We start from the raw sequence: 27,434 nt of genomic DNA, 5'->3' as shown, positions 1-27,434 counted from the left end.
GAGACGGGGTTTCACCATGTTGACCAGGATGGTCTCGATCTCTTGACCTCATGATCCACCCGCCTCGACCTCCCAAAGTGCTGGGATTACAGGCTTGAGCCACCGCGCCCGGCCCCCATTACCATTTTCTATTTTGACTGAGGGGTTCACTAATTATTTATCCCCAAACCCAAACATCCCAAATCTCTTCTCTATATACAAGTAACGAAACCATTTAAACCTACCTTTAAAATTTTTATCTTCCAAATTCATCTTCACCTTTCTAAATTTTTGGTCCTTATTTCAGTTCTGAGCGATAGTATTATTTATTCATACAACCTACAATAAATTACTAACTCGTCTGGACCCAATTCATTCACAGTAACAAGAGCGAAAAAAAAAAAAAAAAAAAAAAAAAAAACTTTCTCAAACACATACCTAAGTTACATACATCCTGGCTTTTTAGTGTCTTCTGAATAAAGCAGAATTAACTGTACATTATCTTCAACCCTTCATAGTCTAGCCCCAGACTGCCTTCTCTAGTCTCCTATCTTCTGTCTCTCTCCATAGTTATCCCAGGCTTATCATTCAGAACTATTAACATGGTAGGAACAGACCGTGCTTTTTTATACCTCCATGTATTTGTCCATACTGTTGATTCTGCCTAATCCTTTTTTTCTTCTGTTCTTAGAAAATTCTACTCATTCCCCAAAGCCAAGTTCAAAAATTATGGCCTCATGAAGTCTTCCACAAATACAGATACTGGGTTAGGTACCCCCTCCTCTGGAGTTCCACAATTATAACTTTTTTCTCACAATATATGTATACCCACCCACTAGCCTATAAGCTACTCAAGTGCCAGGATTGTTTCTTACTCGCAGTGCCTGTTCAATGTGTCATGAGCAATCAATTACTATTAGAAACATTTATAAATGAAGATATTATAAATATCTGCTACATTTTAGGTAGTTTGTTTACACTTGCTCTCAAGAAAAAAAGGATACCAAATCCTGTCTCCCTGTGACAAAACTCTAACTATTCATGAGCTGCTCCTATCTACTCTGAACAAAAATTAACTTTTTAAGAAAAATCTATCACTTTTCATAATTAAACCATAAAGACATTCCTCAAATATGTACAATTTCTTAAAATTTCTGTAGCAAATTCATATTCTATTCACTCACCAGGTTCTTACTATAATATTCCCATAAAATGGTAACAATTGCAATGTTTGGCTCCCAGAAATCACAAAGTGTCAAACAACAGTGAAGGTACATCCGTAATTGTTCTTCTAGAATGACATCCTAGAAAATAAATTGAAGTTATGATGAGGTAAATGGGCTCTGGCAACATAAACATTTTCACTTGATATTGTACTGTATAACTTGCAGCTAAAAAGAAAATAAATATGTATCACCCAATCATACCCATTCTTATATTCAGACTAGGTCTAAATCAATATAATGCATATTTCCAAAAACGTGTTTTAAAAACCATTAACACATTCACATAACAGAAATGACGTAACTTGACTTTTAATTCAGTTATTTAAAAATTACAGCAGGTGTTTCATAACTGAATGGTACTGGAAACCCAGAAACCAGAAAAGAAACCCAAACCAGAAAGAAGTGGCAAAATGACCTAATAATTAAGATGTACACAAATGCAGAGTGCTTGGTCATACTTAAGTACTTGGTCAAATTTTTTTATAGGATTATAGAAGTTGTTCTTTCTAAAACCAAAGGATTGGCAGAGTACATCTATTTTAACCTTTTAGGAGATAACAGAAGGAAAAGGAAGTAGGAAAAACAGACACTTTTCTATGACGATATAACCACACATATCTTTTTTTAAATGACACACCCTGAATTCCAATCATTCAACAATTATATTTAAAACTTATCACCATACTAGGCACTGTTTCCTTTTTTTCTTTTTTTGGCCTCTCAGTACACTTTTTCTATGATGATATAACCACACATATCTTTTTTTAAATGACACACCCTGAATTCCAATCATTCAGCAATCATATTTAAAACTTACCACCATACTAGGCACTGTTTCCTTTTTTTCTTTTTGGCCTCTCAGAAGAAAGAATTCGACTGAGGAGCATAAGGAAGAAAGACTAAAGCAAGTTTTAGAGCTGGAGCGAAAGTTTATCGAAAAGCTTTAGTGCAAGAATGAATGGAAGAAAAAGAAAGTTTACTCAGAAGAGGACCAAGTGGGCCACTTGAGAGATCAAGTGCTGGCCCTGTTTTAACATACTAGGCATAGGATAACAAATAAGTCAGACATAGCACATGTACTGGTAGAGCTTACATTTTTGGAGAGGAAAGAAGAGGACACTAAAACATGCTAAATTTGAACAGATATTTAAGTGCTGAGAAAAACAAAATAAAGCAAAGTAATGTGGCAAAGTAACTGATAGAGGATAAACATCATTCTTTTATCAACTGCTATTATTGGAAAAGCCTTCTGAAGGGCTGCAGTTGAACTACATGATTAAACAAAAGTCAATAAAGACTTGGAAGAAACACATTCAAAGCAGAGAAAATGAGTGGAAAGTTCATCAATTATTAGTAAGCTTGGTATTATAAGATTAAGTCCGAGACAGGAAGACAATCATATCTCATTTGAGGCTTTGCTGGTTTTGGTAAGAAACCTGGATTGTATTTTAAATATGCTGGGAAGCTACTGGAAGATAATAAGCTGCTGGAAGATAATAAGTGACATGAAGTGATTGTTTCAAAAACACTGCTCTGGATTATCCATGGAGAATGAATAGAGGGGATAAAAATAGATGCAGGGAGACCAGGCAGGAGGCGACTGTATGAAACTATGACTGAAACTTTAAAGATATGTTTGGAAAAAGATGCAATGAGATTTGCTGGTAAATTACATTAAGGTCTGAAAGAAAGAAGTTTCAGGTTTTGACATAAGGAAATAAGTCAATGGTGCTATTTCCTGAAATGGCAAAGACTAAAAGACGAACATATGAAGTGAGTGTCCAGGGTATCCAGGTAGTTATTAAGCAGACAATGTGACATATGGGTCTAAAGTTAGAGTTGTTGACACAAATTTGGGTGTTAACTTCACAGCAACAGTTTTTAGAGCAGGGAGGCTAGATAAGATCACCCAACGAAAGAACATAGATGAAAAATGATTAAAGGATCAATAACTGAGAGCCCTTTGATATTACAACATTTTGATATGAAGCAAATGAAGAATACTCTGTATGTAAAAACAAGTGGTGACTGAAGTAGAAAGGAAACCAGGCATTGTAGATGCCAAGATAAGTATTTCAGAAAAACAACAATGGTGAACAGGATTGACTGCTGCTCAGAGGTTACATAAAGAAGAAATAAGAACCCTTGGAAGAACAATGGAAGTCACTGATGGCCTTGCCAGAGCAGTTTGGGGTTTGGTGGAAATTATAAAGAAGAAGCTCACCTATGGATGGCTGAGGACATCTAGGAGGTGAGGAAGTAAAGATATTGAAGTGAAAACAGAAACTTGAACAGGTGAGAAGAGTTAAGATCCAGTGTACAGGAGAAGGAATTCAATTTTGATAGAAACAGTGACACTTTCAATATAAAAAAGGAATACAAAGCAGATGTGTTGGGAGATTTGAAGGTGTAAAGAGAAGAATTCTTAATTGACCGATTCTATTTTTCAATGATTTATGAAGCAAGATGTTGAGCTAAATGGATTGGAGGAGAGTATGTATTAAATTGCATGTTAAAGAGAAGTTCTGGGATGGGTGTGACAGCTCCTGCCTGTAATCCCAGAACTTTGGGAGGTTGAGGTGGGTGGATCACCTGAGGACGGGAGTTCAAGACCAGTCTGGCCAACATGGTGAAACCCTGTCTTTAAAAAAAAAAAAAAGAAAGAAAATTACAAAAATTAGCTGGGCATGGTGGCAGGCACCTGTAATCCCAACTACTCAGGAGGCTGAGGCAGGAGAATCGCTTGAACCTGGGTGCTGGAGTTTGTAGTTAGCTGAGATTGTGCCATTGCACTCCAGCCAGGTAACAGAGTGAGGATCCATCTCAAAAAAAAAAAAAAGTCCTGAAATAAGTCATTTTGGAGAGCAGAAAAGCAAACATTCTAAAGCTGATGGCCATTTGAGCTTTATGATCAAAAATTTAAGTCAGACACTTTAGTAAAAATGATTGTATGATTTTTCTCCGACAATATTCAGCTGTGGGTGGGGTGGGAGATAGGAACGGTTTTTTCATGGCTAAAATAAGATAAGGGCTATAGAATTAAAGATGTTTTTCATGGAGTAATTATAATAATGGGCTGTATATATCGTTTAAGAAAGAAAGAAAAGGGAAGAGGACAGAAAAATGAAAACGTCAACAGTAATGGGCAAAAAAAAAAAAAAAAGAAAAATGAAAAGTGAAACTGCAGAGTATAACAATGGGAGGAGGTAGATGAGGCAAGTAAAAGGAAATCTAAGAAGAAGTGAGTATATTAAGAAATTGAAAGGACAGTTCAATTCTACACAATAATATCAGGGTCACTAGCAGCAATAGTTTACCAGTATAGAAGAATACAGTGATCTTGGTACATAACTTTTCAGTGAATGAAGAGTGACCCAAACACGGGTAAAAAAACAGCAATGCACAATTTTTTTTTTGACAAGGCCTTAACTCTATTCATTCTTTAAAATACACTTCAAAGAAGGCAAAGTTCTGTCCATCAATAATATCCTCTAACTTTATCACGAAAATATTATACTAGACCTAGGTTCATATTGATTCCTATGGCACACTACCAAACTGAAATAAAGCATACTAATTTTATTGTGTTTATAAGGTAAAAAAGTAGGTTATGTTATCAAAGTTCATATTGAAGGGTTTTATTTGACATATGAAGCTCATTTTACCATGTAAAATCCACAAGAGCATACTTAAACTTTAAAAAATATGCAAAGTTTAGGAAAAGCGAAAGGAAGAATGCTAGGTACCACACAGTGGAGTTAAACATACATGAAAATTCAAATCCCAGCTCTGCCATTTCCTAAGCTAGCTGTGTGAACCTGGAAAAAATCTTCAAACATTCTGGGCATCAGTCTGTAAAAGTGTAAAATGGAAACAAGAATATCATCACTACACAAGACTGTCATAAGTATTAAGTGAAGAAATGTACAGTAAGTGTTAAGTACAGCTTGCACAGAGATAGCTATTGTTTTGTTATCTGCAGGAGAGAAATGTACTTTTTTTAGACCAATGCTACTCTTTTGATGATCAAACAGTAAATTCAACAGGTTCAAAGTATTGTTCCTTAAGCTGATACATTTTAACTTTGTCAGTTTTAAGCAAACTCTATTTAATCACACAGATTTCATTAAAGACATGTAAATCCATGCCCTCCAATGAAAGATTGCTTTTAGTAAGCCATAAGTTCTATAGGCCTGTTTTCCACAGTCTTAAACCTGACTGGCTCAAGGAATACTACTCATCTCCCACATTTTTCAGAAGCCCTTATGGGCTGGAGTGTATCTCATCTAGGGTGGGGTGGGGTGTGTGTGTGTGTGTGTGTGTGTCTTGTGTGTTTGTGTGTATGAGAGAGCTGTTGTGTATCTCATCTGGGGTGTGTGTGTGTCCCTGTGTGTCTTGTGTGTTTTCATGTATGAGAGAGACAGAGACACAAGGAGAGAATATGAACTATTTAATGAATATTCCAGTAAGTCCATTAAATGAGTATGCCTGCTTCTAATCTCTGCTTTAGTCCTTTTCTAAAGAACGTTTTATCTTTATTTAGAACAATCAAATTTAGACATATTACATATGGGCATACTACGTAGGTCACATCTTCAACTGAACTAATAATAAGCACATCCAATCTTTTAGCTTATTATACAGAAATGGCAACTTAACAACTGGCTATTACATATAATTTAACAAAAGCTCACTTTTTATGCATAACTAATCTACCTATCAGAAATCATCACAAGAAGAAAATTTATTCACAGTCTAAACAGTAACTGTGACTAGAAGTTTGCCTAATTGGATTTATTTTTAGGAGTGAATAAACAGAGTTGGACTTCAATATCCCTGTTAAGATCCTTCTGCTTAAGAAACACTATGATTTTTAGTTAGTTATTTAAAGACTATTGCCCCACATTATTTAGATCTAATCACATTCTGAGTTGTTTCTACTCCTGGAATCTCCAAATTAATGTGTGTTTGACAAATCAAAATAATTTTTTAAAATCAGGCTTACTTTTTAAATACCCTTCCATAACCTTTACAAAACTAGAAATTGCTTCTGTGATCTCAGAAAACAATGAGGCTTTTAAAAAGCAGGAAGCAAAAGACAAAAAAAATACTTCCTTTTCATATGTAAACAATAAGGCTGTTCTAAAGGTACAACAAAGGTTTACAATTAGCCTTCACAAATATTAAATAGGATTACCTCTAAAAAACTGTTTTTAAAGCACTTATCTATTTGTACCTATGCAAGTAAAATTATGCAATACATGTTCTTGTCCCTAACTAAAACTCCACCTTTGTTTCTGGCAGATCCTCTCTGGCTAGAAAAAAGAATTTAAAACATTATTTGCTTAATTAAAGCTGTAGTGGTAGGTTGGGTGTGTTGGCTCACATCTGTAATCCCAAGCACTTTTGGAGGCCAAGGGAGGAGTATTTCTTAAGGCCAAGAGTTCCAGATCAGCCCTGGCAGCATAACAAGACCTATCTCTATAAAATGAAAATATTAGCCAGACATGGTGGAATGCATCTGTCCTAGCTACTTGGGAGACAGAGGCAGGAGAAGTGCTTGAGCTCAGGGGAATTCAAGGTTATAGTGAGTATAACCACGCCATTGTGGGTGACAGTGAAAGCCTCTCTCTTTAAATAAAAAATACAAAAAGCATAATGAAGGGCAGACTAATTTTATTTGAAGACTGCTATATATATAGCAGTCTTCAAATAAAATTAATTATATATATATATATAATTATTATTTTTTTTTCCTGTAAGTCATTTTACTTTGAATATATATGAAACGAAATCCACAAACAGGAAGCTATGTTCTAGGTTATGTCTTTTAAACAATGTTCTGTATTTACAAATTGTTTTTTTCCCTAAGTAAAAGCACCAGCTGAAAACTTATAGGCTGCTAAAACCGTTATGATATTACAAACCCATTAAAAGACATTATGCCAAACGTACTTATTAAAAACCTTAACAAAACGAAAAGACAATGCAACCAACAAATTGAGCCACCATGCTGGGCTGGGTGGCAGATCCGATTTCCCTGCCTGTGTTTCGTTTTGTTTTAATACAGCAAATGGACTCTTTGATCACTGTCACTGTTGGAGATCAAGTCAACATGACCATGGTCAGATATCAATTTATTTCAATGGGAGGAAAACAGATAAAATCAAACTGATAGTTCTATCCAAATATATTATTCTATATGACTATCTACTACTGCACCCACAAAATTTGTTTCCAGGAATCCAACACATAGTCCTATACACTTATAGACTATAATTTGATACAATCAAGGAACACTAAAACTGAAGGAATAGCAGAGAACCTGAGAACTACTTCTTCCTAAATATTATAATGACCTCTTTTCCCATAGGAAAGATATTATTTTGACTTTATGTTAGACCTACATTCACGGAGCATGTGTCTTAGATTAGTCATATTATTTCTACTTCTAGGGTGACTAACTCATCCTGGTTTGTTCAGACCTTTCCTGGTTTAGCAGGGAAACTCTGGACCATGCAAACCTGGGTGGTTGGTCACCGAACCTACTTCTTTCCCCACACCACCCCCCACCCCGGCCCCCAATAGTCTTCGGGAAACAAGTGGTGTTTGGCTACATGAATAAGTTATTTAGTGGTGATTTCTGAGACTTTGGTGCACCCATCACCCAAGCAATATACACTGTACTCAAACTATAGTCATTTTTTTTTTTTTTTTTTGAGACAGAGTTTTGCTCTTGTCACCCAGGCTGTAGTGCAATGATGCAATCTCAACTCACTGAAACCTCTGCCTCCCAGGTTCAAGCAATTCCCCTGCCTCAGTCTCCAGAGTAGCTGGGATTAAAGGCACACGCCACCATGCCCGGCTAATTTTTGTATTTGTAGTATTGACAGGGTTGCACCATGTTGGCCAGGCTGATCTTGAACTACAGACCTCAGGTGATCCACTTGCCTCAGCTTCCTAAAGTGCTGGGATTAAAGGCAGGAGCCACCGCACCTGGCCTATACCCAAGGTGTAGTCTTTTCGAGCAGTATACACTGTACCCAAGGTATAGTCTTTTAACCCTCATCTACTCTCACCCTTCCCCTCAGGTCCCCAAAGTCTATTATATCATGCTTATGCCTTTGCATCCTCATAGCTTAGCTCCAAGTTATAAATAAGAACATATGATGGTTAGTTTTCCCTTCCTGAGTTACTTCACTAAGAATAATGGTCTCCAACTCAATCCAGGTTCCTGCAAATGCCATTATTTTGTTCCTTTTTAAGGCCAAAGAGTGTTCCATGTTCTATGGAACATTTTCTTCATCCACTTGTTGATTAATGGGCATTTGGGCTGATTCCATATTTTTGCAATTGTGAATTGTCCTGCTATAAACATGCATGTTAAAGTGTTTCATAATGACTTATTTTCATCTGGATAGACATCTAGTAGCGGCACTAATGGATCAAATGTTAAGTCTTCTTTTAACTCTCTAAGGAATCGCCATAATGTTTTCCACAGTGAATGTACTCGTTTATATTCCCACCAGCAGTGTAAAAGTGTTTCCTTTTCACCAAGTCCACACCAACATCTATTATTTAACACTATGAACTTTCCTCTTAGCACTGCTTCTGCTGTATCTCAGAGGTTTTGATAGGTTGTGTCACTATTATCATTCAGTTCAAATAATTTTTAAAATTCCATTTTGATTTCATTATCGATCATTCAGGAATGGATTAACTAATTTCCATATATTTGTACAGTTTTCAAGATTTCTTTTGGAGTTGATTTCCAATTTTATTTCGCCGTAGTCTGAGAGAGTATTTGATGTAATTTCAATTTTTAAAATTGAGGCTTGTTTTGTAGTCTATCATATGGTCTACCTTGGCCAATGTTCCATGTGCTGGTGAACAGAATGTATATTCTGCAGTTGTTGAGTAAAATGTTCTGTAAATATCTGTTAAGTCCATTTGTTCTAGGGTACAGTTTAAATCCATTGTTTCTTTGTTGACTTTCTCTGCCTTGATGACCTGACTGGTATTGTTAGTGGAGTACTGAAGTCCCCCACTATTATTTTATTGCCATCTATCTTATTTCTTAGGTCTAGTAATTGTTTTACAAATGTGGGAGTTCCAGTGTTAGTTGCATATGTATTTAGGATTATGGTATTTTTCTGTTGGACCCTTTTATCATTACAACATGTCCCTCTTTGTCTTTTTAAACTGTTGTTGCTTTAAAGTCTGTTTTGTCTGATGTAAGACTAGTTACTCCTGCCTGCTTTTGGTGTCCATTTGAATGGAGTATCTTTTTCTACCCCATTACCTGAAGTTTGTATGAGTCCTTATGTGTTGTCTCTTGCAGACAGCATATTCTTGGTTGCTAAATTCTTATCTATTCTGCCATTCTGTACCTTTTAAGTGGCACATTTAGGTAATTTACATTCAACATTAGTTACTATTCACTGTGCTAGTTGTTACCTGAATGCTGTTTTTTTTTTCATTGTGTTATTGTTTGACAGGCTCAGTGAGATTTATGCTTTAAGGAGGTTTATTTAGTATATTTTGAGGTTTCTGTTCAAGACTTAGGACTCATTGTAGAGTCCTGCCTTCAGCCAGGAAGTGGAATTCTTGTAGTGCTGGCTTGGCAGTGGCAAATTATCTTAGTATTTGTTTGTCTGAAAAAAACTTTATCTTTCTTTCATTTATGAAACTCACTGATACAATGTTCTTGACTGATAATGATTTTCTTTAAGGATGCTAAAGACAGGATCCCATGTTTCCTAGCTTATATTCTGCTAAAATATCTGCTGTTAACTTGACAGGTTTTCTTCTTTAGGTTACCTGATGATTTTTGCCCCATAGTTCTTAAGATTCTTTCCTTTGTCTTGACTTTAGGTAACCTGATGGACTATGTGCCTAGGTGATTATTTTTTTGTGCTGCTTCCCAGGTGTTCTTTGAGCTTCTTATATTTGGATGTCTAGATTTCTAGCAAGGCCAATGAAGTTTTCCTCGATTATTCCCTCAAATAAGTTTTCTAAACTTTTAGATTTCTCTTCTTCCTCGGGAATACCAATTATTCTCAGGTTTGGCCACATAACATAATCCCAGTCTTCTTGGAGGTTTTGCTCATTTTTATAAAAAAATATTTTTTTCTTTGTCTCTATCAGATTGGATTAATTTGAAAACCCTGTCTTCAAGCTCAGAAGCTCTTTCTTCTACTTGTTAGATTCTACTGTTGAAACTTCCCAGTGTATTTTGCATTTCTCCAAATGTGTCATTTTCCATTTTTTTTTATGATATATATTTCTCTGAATATCTTTTCATGCATATCCTGTATCACTTTAAAAATTTCTTTAAATTTTCACCTTTCTCTGTTGCCTCTTTGAGTCACTTAATAACCGACCTCGAGTTATTTTTCTTATAATTCAGAGATTTATTCTTGATTTGGACTCATTGCTGGTGAGCTAGTGTGATCTTCTGGGAGTGATATAGAACCTTGTTTGTCCAATTACCAGAATTGTTTTTCTGGGTCCTTCTCATTTGGGTAGACCATGTCAGAGGAAAGACTTGAGTCCAAAGGACTAAGATTCTTTTGTACTGCAGGTTGATCCTTTGATGTGGTGCTCTCCCCCTTCCTGAGAGCTAGTTTGCACTGCTCTTTATTTCTCTTCTGGGTCTAGCCACCCAGCAGAGCTACTGGGCTCTGGGCTGGTACTAGGGGGTGTCTGCAAAGAGTCCTGGGATGTGATCTGTCTTCAGGTCTCTCAGCCATGCATACCACCACCTCTGGTGGTGGTAGTAGCAGGGCAGTGACACGGACTCTGTGAGGATCCTTAGTTGTAGTTTCGTTTAGTACACTGGTTTTCTCGAATGCTGGTTATGCTAGCAATGAAGTATGTCACAGACTCAGGACCTCTGGTTAAACAGGATGTTACAGGTGATGGAATTAGATGTTGTTTTCTCTTTCTTTGGAGCAAGGTTGTTCTGAGTTGCTATAATGGCTTGAGTTGATTGGCCTTCAGCCAGGAAGTGGAACTTTCAAGACAGCATCAGCTGTGGTACTACAGGGGGTCTATAAGCTTGCCCTGAAATCACCTGCCTAAGTATTCAGGTTTCTCAGGTGATAGCTGGGGCCATGGAGCTCCCATGAATTTACATTTTCTGTCTTTTGCTACCAGGTGGGTAGAGAAAGACTGTGATGATTAATAATGAGTGTCAATTTGATTGGATTGAAGGATGAAGTATTGATCTTGGGTGTATCTGTGAGGGTGTTGCCAAAGGAGATTAATATTTGAGTCAGTGGGCTGGGAAACGCAGACCTATCCTTAATCTGAGTGGGCACAATCTAATCAGCTGTCAGCTCGGCCAGAATAAAAAGCAGGCAGAAGAATGTGAAAAGACTAGACTGGCTTAGTCTCCCACTCTACATCTTTCTCCCATGCTGGATGCTTCCTGTCCTCAAACATTAGACACTAAGTTCTTTAGCTTTGGGACTTGGACTGGCTTCCTTGCTCCTCAGCTTTCAGGTGGCCTACTGTGGAACCTTATGATACGAGTTAACACTCCTTAATAAATTCCCATCCATCCATCCATCCATCCATCCATCCATCCATCCATCCACATTAGTTCTGTCCCTCTAGAGAACCCTACTATAAACACCGTAAGGTGGAAGAATGGTTAGGCATGTCTGAGCTCAGACTCTCCTTGGGCAGGGCTTGATGCAACCACTGTGGGGTATGGGCAGGGGGCAGTTCTCAGGGCAACGACGTTATGTTCCAAGTGGAATTATGGCTGCCTCTGCTGCTTCATATAGGTCTCCAGAAAAGTAGGGGAATGGTGGTATTGATAGGCCTCACCCAGCTCCCATGCAGCCAGCAAGGTCAGTCTCACTCCCACTATGCTCCCCAAAACAGCCAACAGAGCTGAATTTATATCCTGGCCTCTGGTATGCAGGGCTGAGATCTTTCCCCAGGCTGCAAGCCTCCTAGCTAAGAAAGCAAGCTGGACTTTCAGGCCTTGCTCCTCCCTGCCTGGGTGGCTTCTGTGCTCCTATCCATTTCCCATTTGCCCCCGCCCCCACCACTGCCAATATTCTGCCCAGGAAAATTCACACTTGGCTGAAATTATTAAAAAGTTCAGCTGGAAGTCTCCTTCTCCTTGTGGTCCTTCCCAAATTCCACTGACTGCCCTCCCCAAGAACCCCTTTGAGAAAGAGTCATAAAAGGCTTCCCTGGGCTTCCTAGGAACCCGGCATGCCCACAGAGCTCTTCCCACTGCTGCTTCTATGTTTATATTTCGTTCAGCTCTCTAAATTTGCTTCAGCTCTAGGTAAGGTTAAATCCTTCTCCTGTGATCTGGATTTTCTGGTTCCCCAGTGAGGATATGTGTCTGGAGACAGACTTTTCCCCTCTCACACTATGGGCACTTACAGTTTTACGGCTGTCTTATGGAATTTGCAGGAACAGTCTGCTTCTTTCAAAGGATCTGTAAATTCTTTCAGTTTTCCTGGTATGTTCCTGTGGTGGCTCTTGGAGCAAAAGTTCATGATGTGAGTCTCAATACGCTGCTGTCTGTCCAAGTGCGAGTTGCCAATTAGTCCTACCTACTGTCTGCCTTTTTTTTTTAAAAAAAAACCCACCCTATCTACTAAGAATTGCTAATTTATCCTTAAAGCAGCTTTAACTGCCACCATTAAAATACTAGTTATATTTTTAACGTATGCTATGCAGTGTCAGAATAAGTTTTAGCACATTATTATGTAAGACAGTCCAACTAAAAAGAAGTATTTTTTCAAGTAAATATGAGTTTCTTTCATTTAAAATCAAAATTATAGGGAGTCAAAATCCAAAGAAGAAAAGTATTTATTTTCCAAGAAAATAAAAGTGTTTCAATGTCTTAGACAAAAAGCAAACTCTTCTATAAAACAGAGGCGATGACAAATTCTCCTGTTACCTGCCTAGGGAATATGTATCCTAATGAGGAACAACAGGAGAGAATAGATTTATTCACATATATAGTTTGTATATTTATATAACATGTAAATATATTTATTTATCCATATAAATCTTTAGAGTATATATTTATCCTATGACCTTTAGAGATTCCTAAAAAGTATTCTGTAACTTAAAACTAGCTGAGCGCAAAACCATGAATTCATACACTGTTAGAGCTAAAACGGAGTTTAAAAATTATTAAATACAACAGAAACACGGGTCCAGGAGCAAGAAATTTAAAGGACACAAGCAGTTACAATTTAATTGAAAATTAAAGCCCTGAGTTACTGACTCAGATTCAGTAATTGTCAATGGAATGTTATTCAGACTTTACTGAATTTCTTTGCATTTGGTTTTAAGTATGCCAAGTTAAAGCATTAAACTGAACTAATAACTGATACAAATGACAAAGACCACTGTAATATGCATCTCATTTCACAGCCACCTTTTAGTAATTCCCTTCATTCTGAAATAAAAAAATGTACATAAGAAAAAATTTACATAAGTTACTAAATCAATATGTTCTTAAAAAGTAAGGAACACCAATGATGTATGATATAGGACAAAAATGAAATATAAAACAAAAACTTTTAAAGGAATTGTAGAAAAGATTAAAAGATAATAGATCTTTTGTTTCTGATACAATTTATGTATGTGGAATTCTTTGTCATTCGAAGCTAGAATTTTTAGTTCATAGATGATTGATATTATAACTAAATGCCTTACGTTTCCTAAAAAAGAGTTAATGCAGATAATAAGCAAAAGAAAATTTCAAGCAATTAAAATGTTTTCCAAAGACATAGCTACTCTACACACACACACCCCTATAAAGCAATATTATACTACAATATTTCTCTTTTATTCCTCAAGTTTTAAATAATCTTTATTTCTTAAAAGAAAGTTTCCCAAATTCCAAAATATTATAATAATTCTTCATAAACTCTTAAAAAAATGATAACATATTATAAAAATTTACAGGGCTTCCATACAATATGTTTAAAAATGTGATGAACAGCATGTTTAAAACTATTTTAAAAGGAGGTCAAGTCTGACCTCTAGGCCATGAAGCACTACATTAACAGCTCTGTAGAAAGAAAAATGATAAGGTATGAAATGAATGCTCAGAAACTAGGACCTTATCTGTTAGAATATGATTCAAGCCTGTAAGACAAATTGCTCAGCAAGGCAAGTCACCTTCCTGCTGTGATGAGGATATGGCTGAATTTCCAATGCCAACGACTATCTCCCTCATTGTGTCACATAGTTTGATATCATACAGTCAAGGAATGGCATACAGTTCTGAAGCATCTACCGCTTATTTTGAATACATTTTGTCAAAGTCATCAACTAGGATAATTATCTTTGTCCTTTAACTGACAACTCAGTGTTAAAAATCTTTAAAGAATAATCACTAAAAGAAACTACTGTGACCCTTCAAAGCATAAAAGTTATTTGTTATCTGAATTATTTTTAACAGCTTGCTTGGTTTTAAAAATAAAATTTATGGCATAAAAATTTAGCAAAGTCCATAAAATGTCTTACTTTAATTGCATACCTGAACACTGATGGACTTTTTCAGCAGTTCTTCTACAAAGTTCCAATTTGATTCCATTTTTCTCTAGAAAGGGAGAAAATGGTAGTATATCAAAATTATTGCACTTGATTATGCCTATATTTAAAATTAGGATATAGGAAATTATGTGTCCAGTACATTTTTCTCTATCATTCAGCATTAATGTAATTTCTTCAATTTCTAACATTGCTTTGGTAAAGAATTAGTTAACGAACTTGGCAGAAAAAAATGTACTGCTATTCCAATCCAATACAAACCATAACAAGAGTTATAACAGTGGTACTTCAGTAAGATATAGATATTCTACCAAACCTTTAATTTCTGCTTTCAGATACAAAAATCCAACAGAAAAAAAACAAAAACAACAAAAAAACCCCACCATATATCTACATGTATTTTTGGTGTTTCTTTATTTTTTTGGGGGGGCTGAGTATTCATCTCTATTTTCCACTTTAATCACTGGAGCTTTTTCCTTCATTTCACGCATAATAAACCTGAGACCATCTGCTTTAGTAAACAAAGTAACTAAAATTTTATACAGAAAATAAAGGAACCTTTACATAGTGCTACATTTTGCTAATGGTCACCTATCTGGCAACGTCAACTCTCTAGAATGATCTCTGTGATAAGAAAGAAAGCTAAAAAGGACTTTCACAAAGGCTAAGTAGGCACTTACAACAACTCCACATTTCCAAAAGTAAAGCCTGGAAAACATTCTCCAGGTTACTTTGTTCACTTAATACACAGTTCTTAAGTTCTGCACATGTGCATACTGAACAAAACCAGAAGCAAAGAAAGTATTTTTAAGTAATAAGCAAGTAATAACCAGTTTCTACTGTGGAGGGGGAAAAAAGGTGTAAAAAGTAATCATAAGACCTCAAACAGCAAAACCTAAGGCCTTAAAAAGTAAAAGAAAGTCTTTCACCATACCCTTCCTATCCCTGTTATAAAGAATATGATGCTCACAGGAATGAACTAAAATGATAAAAAAAAGTGTTCAATAAAGCATAATGAATACTCATCATGATTTTAAATGGCTAGACAATAGTCATGTAAAATGCTAACGATAGTAAATCTCTAAATAAAAATTTTTTTTTTTGAGATGGAGTCTTATCGTCGCCCAGGATGGAGCGCAGTGGCCAGATCTTGGCTCCCTGCAGCCTCCACCTCCCGGGTTCAAGTGATTCTCCTGCCACAGCCTCCCGAGTAGCTGGAACTACAGGTGCCCATCACCACGCCTGGCTAATTTTTCTATTTTTAGTAGAGACAGGGTTTCACCATATTGGCCAGGCTGGTCTCAACCTCCTGACCTTGTGATCGACCCACCTCGGCCTCCAAACGTGCTGAGATTACAGGCATGAGCCACCATGCCTGGCCAATATTTTCTTAATAAAGAACATAGAGAGTATGGTAGTCAGCCTCTAAGATGTCCCCCAATGACCCTTGTCTTCTGGAATTTATGCTTTCTACAATTCCCTCTCATACTGTACTAAGGTTGGTCACTAACAGCCTACCAATACCAATATGAGTGATAATATGTCACCTCCAAGAATAGGTTACAAGACTGAAGCTTCCATCTTCACAATACTTTGACCTGTTAACTTGATCTGGAAACAGCTATATTGCGAACAGCCCATATGATGAGAAACTGATAAATTCTGCCAACAAAAGTAGAGCCGAAAGCAAATCCTCCAGTTCCAGTTAAACCTTCAGATACTGAAACGCTGTCTGACAGCTTCACTGCAACCTTATGACAGACCCTGAGCTAGAACCACCCAGCTAATCTTTTCCTGAAGACCTGACTGTCAGAAATTGAGTGTTATATAATATTCTTTTTTTTTTTTGATGCTGGTAAACTTCTGTGACACAGCAACAGACTACTAATACAATGATTTAGTTATTTTTAGCAAAATTATTGACTTTTTGACATACAGAAATAAAGCGAATGGAAAAAAAGAAAAAAACGATTTATTGGGAGAAAATATGGAGTAAAGAATTTGGCTTTGCCCAAAGAAAAGATCTGGCCTGCTGGGCGCGGTGGCTCAAGCCTGTAATTCCAGCACTTTGGGAGGCAGAGGCAGGTGGATCACTTGAGGTGAGGAGTTTGAGACCAGCCTGGCCAACATGGTAAAACCCCATTTCTACTAAAATACAAAAATTAGCAGGGTGTGGTGGTATGTACCTATAATCCCAGCTACATGGGAGGCTCAGGCAGGAGAACTGCCTGAACCCAGGAGGCAGAAATTGCAGTAAGCCGAGATCATGCTACTGCACTCTAGCCTGGGCGACAGAGTGAGACTTCATCTCAAAAACTAAAAGAAAACAAAAACAAAAGAAGAAGAAAAAAAATAAAGAAAAGATGTGGCCTTTGCCCTTAGCTTCCTGGGAGGTCCTCTCTGGGCCCTCTGAATGTTATGCCTGATAATAGCATCTTTGACTGGGGGCCTATGGTCATACTGGTTAATTTAACAATATGTGATAGACAGTGAAGGCTGGACACACCCATATTGTCTTAGCTTAGGGACTGGTCATGCCCAAAAGACCAAGAATCTGACTCAGGCTGGGGGCTTTAAGTCAGGTGACTTGGAAACTAAAACCAGTTATGTGAGCAATTTAATAGTCCATGCCTACATAATGGAACTCCCATAAAAACTATGAACACTGAGGCTTGAGTGGGCACCTATTTTGCAACACTCCTTGCATACTGTCACACACTGATAGCAGGAGATGAACGTGGTCTGACTCCATGAGGAGAAAACAATAGAAGTTCCACATTTGGCACTTCCGGACTCTGGCCTATGTCCTTCTTGGTTGATGTTAATTTATATCCTTCCCCTTAAGAAAACGAAATAATAGCTTTCAGTTAGTTCTGTGAGTCCTAACAAATTATTAAACCTAAGGATAAGGATAGTTTTGGGAACACCCTGAGCTCTCAACTGGTGTCAGAAGTAGAGAGAGTCTTAGGTTCTGTGCCCAGAAACGTGGCAGTTGGCCTTAAAAGTCTCTCTCAAAAAAAGATCATTTTCTTATATCAATACTATATGTATAGGGTTATGTTCTTTACACATTACTTCCTCAAAAAAATTTCCCCATTTCACGGAAAACATAATTAAGTCTCAGGAAGGTCATGTATGTAGAAGTCAAAGAATGAATTCAAATCCAAATTTATCTGGCACCAAAGCCTGTATTTCTTCTATTATAAAATGTACCGGTAACCAACTTTTTTTTTCCTTAGCATGCCTTCTCTCAGATTTCAGGAATATATTTTTGTATCATTCTTTATTAAGAAAATGTCACCTTTGGTGCCAAGTGAGAAAGGTCATGATAGGGTTGATGTAATTTAAGTTTTAGCTTTATAACTGGATAGTGTTTAGTATATTTCAATCATTCTGTGTTATCAAAGCATTTGAATCACTAGAATTACAGAAACACAGTGTAATTCTCACCCAAAGAATTTCAACTATATAAATCAGTATTGTGGCTATTATCTAAAACAAAAATAAACAGTAATTCAAAGAAAAGAATGGCAACTATATCATGCCCAAATCAAGTGTAAGAGGAGATGCATCAAAGGGATACAGATTTTTCTTCCACAATAAAATTTCACTTTGAGCAGCTACAGCATTTTTTTTTCTACCTACCAAGTTAAATCTGCTGATAGAAAGGTGGTAGGATGTCATCACTTTGAGGTTACATTTTATATTTCTTATCTCACTATTAAAACTAAGACACCCATTTAAGCTTTAATATAGGTAGGATTTCTACCAGGCATGTAAAATAGATTCTCCACCCTCCACTTCCAACAGATGAGGTAGTCTGGTGCAACTTTCATTTTAAGGTTACATTTCACAGTTTTATCTGGTTACTATTTTCAGATGTTTCAAAGATGAGCATTGGCTAGCCTGACTGCTTGTACTATGTTCTGGGTACAGAAAACACTGTTAGAACTGACCCCCTGCAATGATCAGAAGTAAGTTTCCTTTATAAACTATATTTGGTTTTAAATAGATGAGTAGAATTGTGAGAGTAACCCACTCTCATCTTGGCTCAGAGAAAACCATTAAATAGAAATGTATGAAAATCTAATGACTCTAATATGAAAAGTGAGATACCAAATTTTTCTTATAGGCCTACACTAAGAAATTGGCTAGCTTTGTGAGTTAAATCCATTATAGCTTTGTGATTTAAATCCACTATAGGTTTACATTTTAAACCTATTTAAAATGTAAAGATTTCACATTAACCTTCAGGGCAAAGCAGTTCACATTTAAAAACTGAAATATCTCCACACTGCTACAAGATTAGAGATACTTCTCTGGTGAAGAACATACGACTAGCCATTACTACTTCATATCATCTCTTACTCCAGATTACTCTTTAGTAGAATAAAACATGCTTACAACACAACCATTTTCTCTGCTGTAGTTGGTTATGTTAATACATCATAAGGAGGAAAAGAATTTTCAAAATTCTAATCTAAATAGATCCTAGACCCAAATTAACATCTTATATAATCTCTCAGAAACAACATGTCAATATGCCTTTATGTTCATAGCTTAGAATGACTATCTGATTTGTCAGTTAAGCTGAAACACTTTCAGGATAAAAGGAAAAATTAACCACTTAGGATAAATAGATAATAGGTATCAACTGGGACTGTCTGTACCTGGCAAACTGGAACACATGGCTACCCTATCAAAGATCTATTCAAAAGAGGCAATCCTTAGGAGAACTCTAATATCAAGTTTATCTAAGAGATAAAATAGGGTGATATTTAATCACAGTGTATCTCAATTTCTTTAGCTGTAAAAGAAATCTATTACCCTCTCACCTACTTTATATTTCACTGAGATAATATACAGTAACTATGAAATAAAAAATATGTTACAAATGCAGCACATATTTTACCCCTAATGAAAACTATTTTTACCTAGAGAGCTTGTTTTTCTTTAAAAGCTTTTAAGAAATCCAGAAATATTTAAAACTCTTTGACGACTCATATATAAAGGCAAAGTTTATTTTACATGTACATATACACATATACACTAAACATCCTCATCATTTTATCATATGCAAGGTTCTTTTTCAATTAATTATCAGGGCCTTTTCTTTTAAAACCTTCCACATAAAATATATGATTTTAAAAAATAAAAGTATCTTGGCAAAGGAAAATCACACAGGAACTGCTGACAAATATTAAAAGACACAAGTTAAGCTATTTTAAACATAGACAATTCATTTACTACCTTGATTCAGAGCAAATAAAAGCAATAATCTCCTCTGGAGTTCTCTGTATGAAATAGAAGAGTGATTTCAGCACTGTTACCATGGGTGGTTATATCAGTGCAATTCGATATTACAATAGCAATGATATATATTAATGTGACTAGATTGCCTACCACACTAAGAATATCTGGGCGGGGGGGGGTTCAATATCAACTAATACTGAAATATACTATGCACTCAAATAAGTTTTAATACAGTTCCGACAAGTATTAATAACCTAAAAGGATATTCCTGAAAGCAAGAAGTAGTACAATCTGACAGGGTGTGGTGGCTCACACTTGTAATCCCAGCACTTTTTGGAGGCTGAGGCAGGCAGATCACCCGAGGTCAGGAGTTTGACACCATCCTGGCCAACATGGTCAAGCTCCATCTCTACTAAAAACACAAAAATTATCTGGGCATGGTGATGTGTGCCTGTAATCCCAGCTTCTCGGGAGGCTGAAACAGGAGAGTTGCTTGAACCCGGGAGGCAGAGGTTGCAGTAAGCCAAGATTGTGCCACTGCACTCCAACCTGGGTGACAGTGAGATTCGATCTCAAAAAAAAAAAAAAAAAAAAAAAGTAGTACAATCTATTTCATGTGTATCCTCTCACAGGCACCTAATATTATGTTAATACCTAAAAGGAACTCAGAAATGCTTAATTGCCATATTTACTTAGATTGATTAAAATGAGAAATACATACTTGGAGGAACTAAAGTTCCTCCAACTAAAGGGGAAAGGAAGAGAAATGCAAATGCTTATGTTAAGACCTTAGAATCATAGGTAATTTTTTTTTAGTTCCTTTAATATTGTTCTAGTGCTCTAATAATTAAAATATTTGAAACCACAGTAACTCCACAAAAACACTTAATAAAAAAGCTACTATAGTAATAAAGGCAATTGCTAAAATTTATTATTTACTCTGTATTGGCATGGTAAATACACATGGATACAAACAAAAACACATAATTATTTTCAGTGAGAAGTTCATTGACTTTTCTCAATAAATTGGTAGAATAGTTAAATACATGGATACTGAGCTGTGTGTGAACTTCTCAGACCAATGTCTGACTCACTTCACTGTATCCTAGGATCTCCTAAAGGGTCTTATATTATTAGGAGGGATTATTTAAAGGACTTTTTGAGACTCTTTCCATTTCTATGATGCTATGTTAATACTAACCCTCAGATTCCCTAGATGACTTCTCAAAGCTGGGTCTATCCAATATTCCAAAGAGGAAAATCCATCAAGCCTATCAAAGAATAGGCTTCATAAATATGTTTCATAAAGCAATGGTTCCCATACCTCTTAGAAGATGAGAACCAAGGAACTTTTTAAACATATATCTATGTTAATATCTAGGATGGAGTAAAATGGCATGATCTCCGCTCATTGCAACCTCCATCACCTGGGTTCAAGCGATTCTCCTGCCTCTGTCTCCCAAGTACCATGTACCTCACCATGGTCTGCTAGTTTCTGAATTTTTAGTAGAGACAAGGTTTCACCACGTTGACCAGGCTGGTGTCGAACTCCTGATCTCAAGTGATCCACCCACCTTGGCCTCCCAAAGTGCTGGATATAGGTGTAAGCCACCACGCCTGGCCTAGATACCTGGATTTTTAAAAAATCACAAGTAAGTCTAATGATCAGCCAGGTTTGGGAACCACTGCCATAAAAAAGACCAATTTTGAAAATATAGGCACATTTTCCTCATGATTCTAGATGTTTATTTTATGGAACTGATAGGCTGATATAATAATACAATACTACTAATTTCTGAATATGGTAAAAATTGTATAAAAATAGGTTTTCAAAGTAGAAATCTATTAGCTGGCTTTATTCACAGGGCTTTTAAAGTAACACTGTAAAAAATGTTTCTAATGAGAAATTAATATACTAAACTATTTGAAGCAAACTTCACGGTTGTTTAATAAATTATCTTAGCAAAAAGCTTCACTAGAAAAGTGTTATTCTCAAGTACTTTTACTAAATTATTCACAAAAATAAGTAATTCATTCCTCGAGATATTTCTTTGCCAATCTTAACAGATTTTAAAACTAGAAGGAAACCTTGTGACAATCCAACTCCATGATTTTTTGTTAAGGGAAGACAGGGTTGGAAAGGTTTAAGTAATTTGCTCAGGGTCGCACAATTGCCCAGTAGCAGGGCCAGGACTATATACCAAACCTTCCACAAGTTCCTTTTTTTTAAATTAATTAAAACCTAAACTTTATAATTTTTCAAGATGTTTACAGAAACATTATACACAGATATAAAGAACTTATCTCTCTGATTGTAATCTGACTTGTTTCTGCTCACTTACTTTCTAATTTGTCCAAATAATACATATTAATTGACAATATAAGCAAGTTTTTAAAAAATGAAGTCTTACCATTTCATCTAGTACTCCATGGCGATCAAACTGGTAAAATGATGCTACATGAGTAATAATCCACCAACTAAAACCTAATGGATCCCTGGACTGGGTTACAGGCATAGAGGGTCTTCTTTGGTCACTTGATTTTTCAAACAGTGTTTTAAGTAGTTTATTCAAACAGGTCCAGAATGACTATAGAAACAGAGGTAATTTGATTCGACTAAATTACAGTTTCAATAACCTTTGATTTAGTGGCTTTTCTCTATTTTATAATAAAGCATGCATACAAAAGACAATACAAAATAAACATATAAAACTTAAATAATAAAAATACCAGGTTAAGAATCAGAACATAACTAGTACTTTAGAAGTGCTCTATTTCTTTTCCTCCATCCAGGGGTAACAATTTTGCTTACTTTCATAATCAATCATTTCCTTGCTTTGCCACACAGGTACATAAGCCTATATTACACATTGTGTGGCTTCATCTGTGTTTTTTTTTTTTTTTTTTTTTTTTTTTTTTTTTTTTTTTTTTTTTTTTTTTTTTTTTTTTTTTTTTTTTTGTAACTTGCTTCTTTTGGTCAATGCCACGTTTGAACTCATCCATATTAAGGAAAACAGCCATAATTCATTGCAATATTCCTGTATATGACTATATGATAAAACATTCAATCTACAATTCCAGAACATTTAGTGAGTTTTAGCAGGTGTTTTTTTCTAGGTATTTCATGCAAATGTTCAAGTTCTTAGGCAAAGTTGTTAACAGTATCTCTTACCTTTCTAATGTACACAGAACTGAAGCCATGTTCCTTTTTATATTTCTAGTTAGTATTTAGTATTTTTATAATCAACTTCAGTAAAATTGTCCAATTTTAGTTATCAATTTGAAGACCCAACTTTTGGCTTATTTTATCCTTTTTATTGTTTTAATACCATAATATTTTATTATTTTAATAATTTTCTTCCTTTTACTTTATTTGGGTTTACTATGAAGAGGTTATTTCCAACATCTTGAGATAAATTCTTAGTTCATTAATTTTCAATCTTTTTCTCTCATATTTGCATTTAAAGTTACAAATTTCCCTCTAATTATAACTTTAGCTGTAGTCCCAAAGCTTTAGCTTATAGAATGTGATTTACTTCAGAATATTTCCTAATTTCCATTATCTCTTATTTAACCTGAGTTATTTAGAAATATATTTTATTATTTCTATGCATGTATATTTCTCCTTGAAAATCTGTCAATTTTAAATTCCTATAGTTAACATGATGTTATTAGCCACATGCAAATTTAAATTTGTATTCTTGATAAAGCAAACATTTCATCACTATAAAACAACTTAATGCTTTTTTGTTTTAAAGTCAAAATTTTTCCAATATTTATTTAATTTCACTTTCTTGTATCTTTTCTATCAATTTTAAACCTTGACATGTTGTTTTAGATATATCTCTTGTAAACCAGCTTACAATCTATCCTGACAATATTATCTTTTAAATGGAGCTTTTAGTATATCATTGCAGGTAATATGACTAATATATTTAGTTTTAAATCTACAATCTTATTCCATATTTGTATTTGCATACCTACTGTATCTACCAACATCTCCTTCTTTGGGGTTGAATATTTATTTTTTTCCCTTCTACTACCTTGGAAGTTAAAAAGCCAACTTTTCTTATTTTAGTGATGATATTAGAAATAACAGCATACATCCAAATGTCCTGATAAGTTAATACAGACCTTTCTCTTAGACAAAACAAGGACCTTAAAAGACTCTAGCTCATTTATGCCCTACTCATTTTAGATGCTATGACTATATGCTTTGGCTCTATTTTTAAATTCCAATAAATTACTGATTTATACAAAACATTTACCACTTTCTTTGCTCTTTATTCCTTCTACATGTCAGATTTCCCATTTTGGCATCACCGTCCTTTTGCCTAAATATCCTTCAGGACCCCCTTCAATGTCGCTTCATTGAAAATAGCTTTATTTTACCTCACTTTTGAAAGATATTGATAGGTAAAGAATTTTAGGTTGACAAATATTGTTTCGATACAATAAGGATATCATTCCCACTGGCCTCCATTGTTGTTGAGATGTCATCTGTCCATCTAATTTTCATTCTTTTAAAGGTAGTATATTGGCCAGTTGTGGTAGTTCACACCTGCAATCATAGCACTTTGAGAGGCCAAGGCAGAAGGATTGCTTGAGGTCAGGTGTTTGAGACCTGCCTGAGCAGCACCAGTGAGGCCCTGTCTCTACAAAAAATAAATTAGCTGGGCATGGCAGCATGCGCTGTACTCCCAGCTTCTAGGAAGTCAGAGGCAGGAGGATCACTTGAGCTGAAGAAGTTGAGGCTGCAGTGAGCCGTTACCGCACCACTGCACTTCAGACTAGGTGACAGAGTGAGACCTTCTCTCTAAAAAATATAAAGTAACACATTTTTCTGTCTGATGTTATAAATTTCTTTGTCTTTGGTCTTCTGTGATTCCACTGTGATGTATCTGGGTGTGTTTTTTCTCTTTATTTACCCTATGTGGGTTCATTGAATTTATCTGATTAGCTTTCATTAACATTAGAAATTTTTTATTTTTTTCTTCAAATGTTTTCACTGTTCCACTTTGTAAGTATAATTAGAAGTATATCAGACATCCTCTCTATTCTTCATGTCCCTTAACCACTCTTTCATGTTTTCCATTTTCCTTTGTATTATAATGTACACAATAGATCTTATTGAAAATTAGCCTACTATATGATTATGCAGCAATCATAAGATGCATTTAGCTATCACATCATTTAATCTGTAAATTTCTTCCACTTCCTTTAATCTGTAAGAGTTCCTGAGATTACATCATTCATAAACTTGATATTTTTAAAGAGTATAGGCCAGTTATTTAGGTTTGTCTGACATTATACATTTTATTCCCTTTTGTGGGGGGAGGGTCTTACTCTGCTGCCCATGCTCCAGGCAGTGGCGCAAAATCCTGAGCTCAAGTGATCATCCCACCTCAGCCTCCCAAGTAGTTGTGACCACAGGCATGCCACCACCACACATAAGTAATCCTGTTTGTTTTTTGTAAAGACAAGGTCTCCATGTTACCTGGTCTCGAACTCCTGGGCTCAAGAGAGCCTCCCACCTAAGCCTCCCAAATTGCTGGGGTTACAGGCATGAGCCACAACACTCAGACTATTTTTGTTCTTTCAAGGCATCATATTGGCGGCACACGGTATTAATCTGTCCTATTACTAGTTAACTTTGATTATGTGGTTAAGGTAGTATCTGCTACATTTTCTGTACTATAAAGTTATTATTTTCTTTTTTATAATTGATAAATATTATGTAAAGATCTTAGCAAACTGTGTAAATATGCTGTTCTTCATCAATTTTGTCCACGACTTTAAGCATTCATTGAGGATTCTTGCCTGAAACAATTACCATGGAAGTTATAAAATGCTGATTTTCTAATTCCATCATGACTCTACATTTTTTAGGAAAAGCTTCCCTTTTCCCAATTTGTATCAGTAGGGACTCACAGATTCTTAACAGATTTACAACCCTTTACTATTTTGTAGCTCAAATTTCCTAGGTTTAGCCTATGACCTTAAGGCTGGCTCTTGAGTCCTTCTGACATGTACTCATGATTTTTTGAGCACTTCCTTAGTTTCTGGTACAAGATGTTTTAGGCTCATGTTTACTTTCCATGCCTCATCCTATAATCAGTCATTTATTCAAAGACTCTTGTTTCCTTTCACTACAGAATGGTTATTCTGAAACTAAGATATAGCTAATATATATATATAGTTACTCAGATATCACTGCTTGTAAGCCTACCTAGTGAAAAAGGTGGGAAATAGGTGTATACACACACATATATATATGTAGTCCTATACATTAAAAAGAAATATTTCATACTATCTCAAATACTAATCCAACATATTGTGGTTCATGCTGGCATTCCTTCTTTGCATATGTGTAACTCAATTTCCCAAGACAGACAAACCTGACTCCATTTAGACACAATGTATTTATCAATTTGTCCAGTCTAAGAATACAAATATAATAGATCTAAAATTGCTAATCCTCATATAACAATGTAAAAAACAAATCTTGTAAGTGAAATATTTATAGTTCTTTATGATTTGTCTTTAGCCATATAGTACAGTGTCAAAATAGTACATTCTAAAGTTACCTGGGTTAGTACTGCCAATCCTTGTAAAGAGTATTATTCTTTTAAAATATATTTAAGTTCAGTTGTTTCTGCCTTCAGACTTGGACTCAGGATGAAAATTACACCATTGGCCTCTGGTTTGCAGGCCTGTGGACTGAGACTAGAAACTATATCATCAGCTCCTCTGGGTCTTCAGCTTGCCAACCTCAGATTCAGGACTTCTTAGCCTCCATAACTCTGTGAGCCAATTCACTACAATAAATCTTATATACCTATATATCATATTGGTTCTGTTTCTCCAGAGAACACACACTAATACAGAACAATACTTCAGAGTACAGATATACCATGGTTTGCTTAACTACTCTTTTTCATGTATGGAAATTTAGTTTCTACTATTACACTATTATAAAAATAATTCTGCAATAAATAAACTTATGTATATGCATTTTAATTTTGGCAGGACACATTTAGGGTAAATGCCTGGAAGTGGGATTGCTAGGGTCAAAGTTATAAAATCCTTGGCTCACACTTTTTCATTGAGTCATTTTAAATGCTCCATTGATGTCTTGCTTTAAGTTGATTTCAAGAAGTCTAGCACCAATAAAATTGTTTTGTTCTTATAAATTATTTGGTCTTTGTTCCTAGAGAACTTGGAGATGTATTATGTCTAAAGTCAAAGAGTTTTAGTAAGACATGTCTTAGGGTGGATTGCTTGGGGTTAATCTTTCAAATTATCCAGTAGGTCCTTTCAATATGTAGATTTAGATCTTTTATTTCTGGGAAGTTTCCTTTGATTATAGTTTTTAATAGTATCTATATCCCATTATTGTTTTCTTTTCTAGGGATTGCATTTATTTTTTTTTTT

The 27,434-nt window shown here is 35.5% G+C and overlaps 1 protein-coding gene across 5 annotated transcripts in view; it reads right to left on the bottom strand.

The window, feature by feature from the left end:
- Positions 1–27,434, bottom strand: part of MMS22L (MMS22 like, DNA repair protein) — a 144,009-nt gene that overhangs the window by 94,499 nt on the left and 22,076 nt on the right. For all 5 annotated transcript variants that reach the window (XM_037735054.1, XM_037735052.1, XM_017518956.2 and 2 more), the window contains exons 10-12: positions 22,412–22,588; positions 14,734–14,796; positions 1,164–1,283 (exon numbers count right to left, since the gene is read on the bottom strand). In XM_037735054.1, coding sequence (XP_037590982.1) covers positions 1,164–1,283; positions 14,734–14,796; positions 22,412–22,588 — 360 coding nt within the window. The remainder of the gene's footprint in view (positions 1–1,163; positions 1,284–14,733; positions 14,797–22,411; positions 22,589–27,434) is intronic.

Source organism: Cebus imitator, unplaced genomic scaffold (assembly GCF_001604975.1).
Source record: "Cebus imitator isolate Cc_AM_T3 unplaced genomic scaffold, Cebus_imitator-1.0 Scaffold717, whole genome shotgun sequence".
NCBI lineage: Eukaryota > Metazoa > Chordata > Mammalia > Primates > Cebidae > Cebus > Cebus imitator.
The sequence above is the reverse complement of the archived record's forward strand: the minus strand, read 5'-3'. Positions and strand labels throughout refer to the sequence as shown.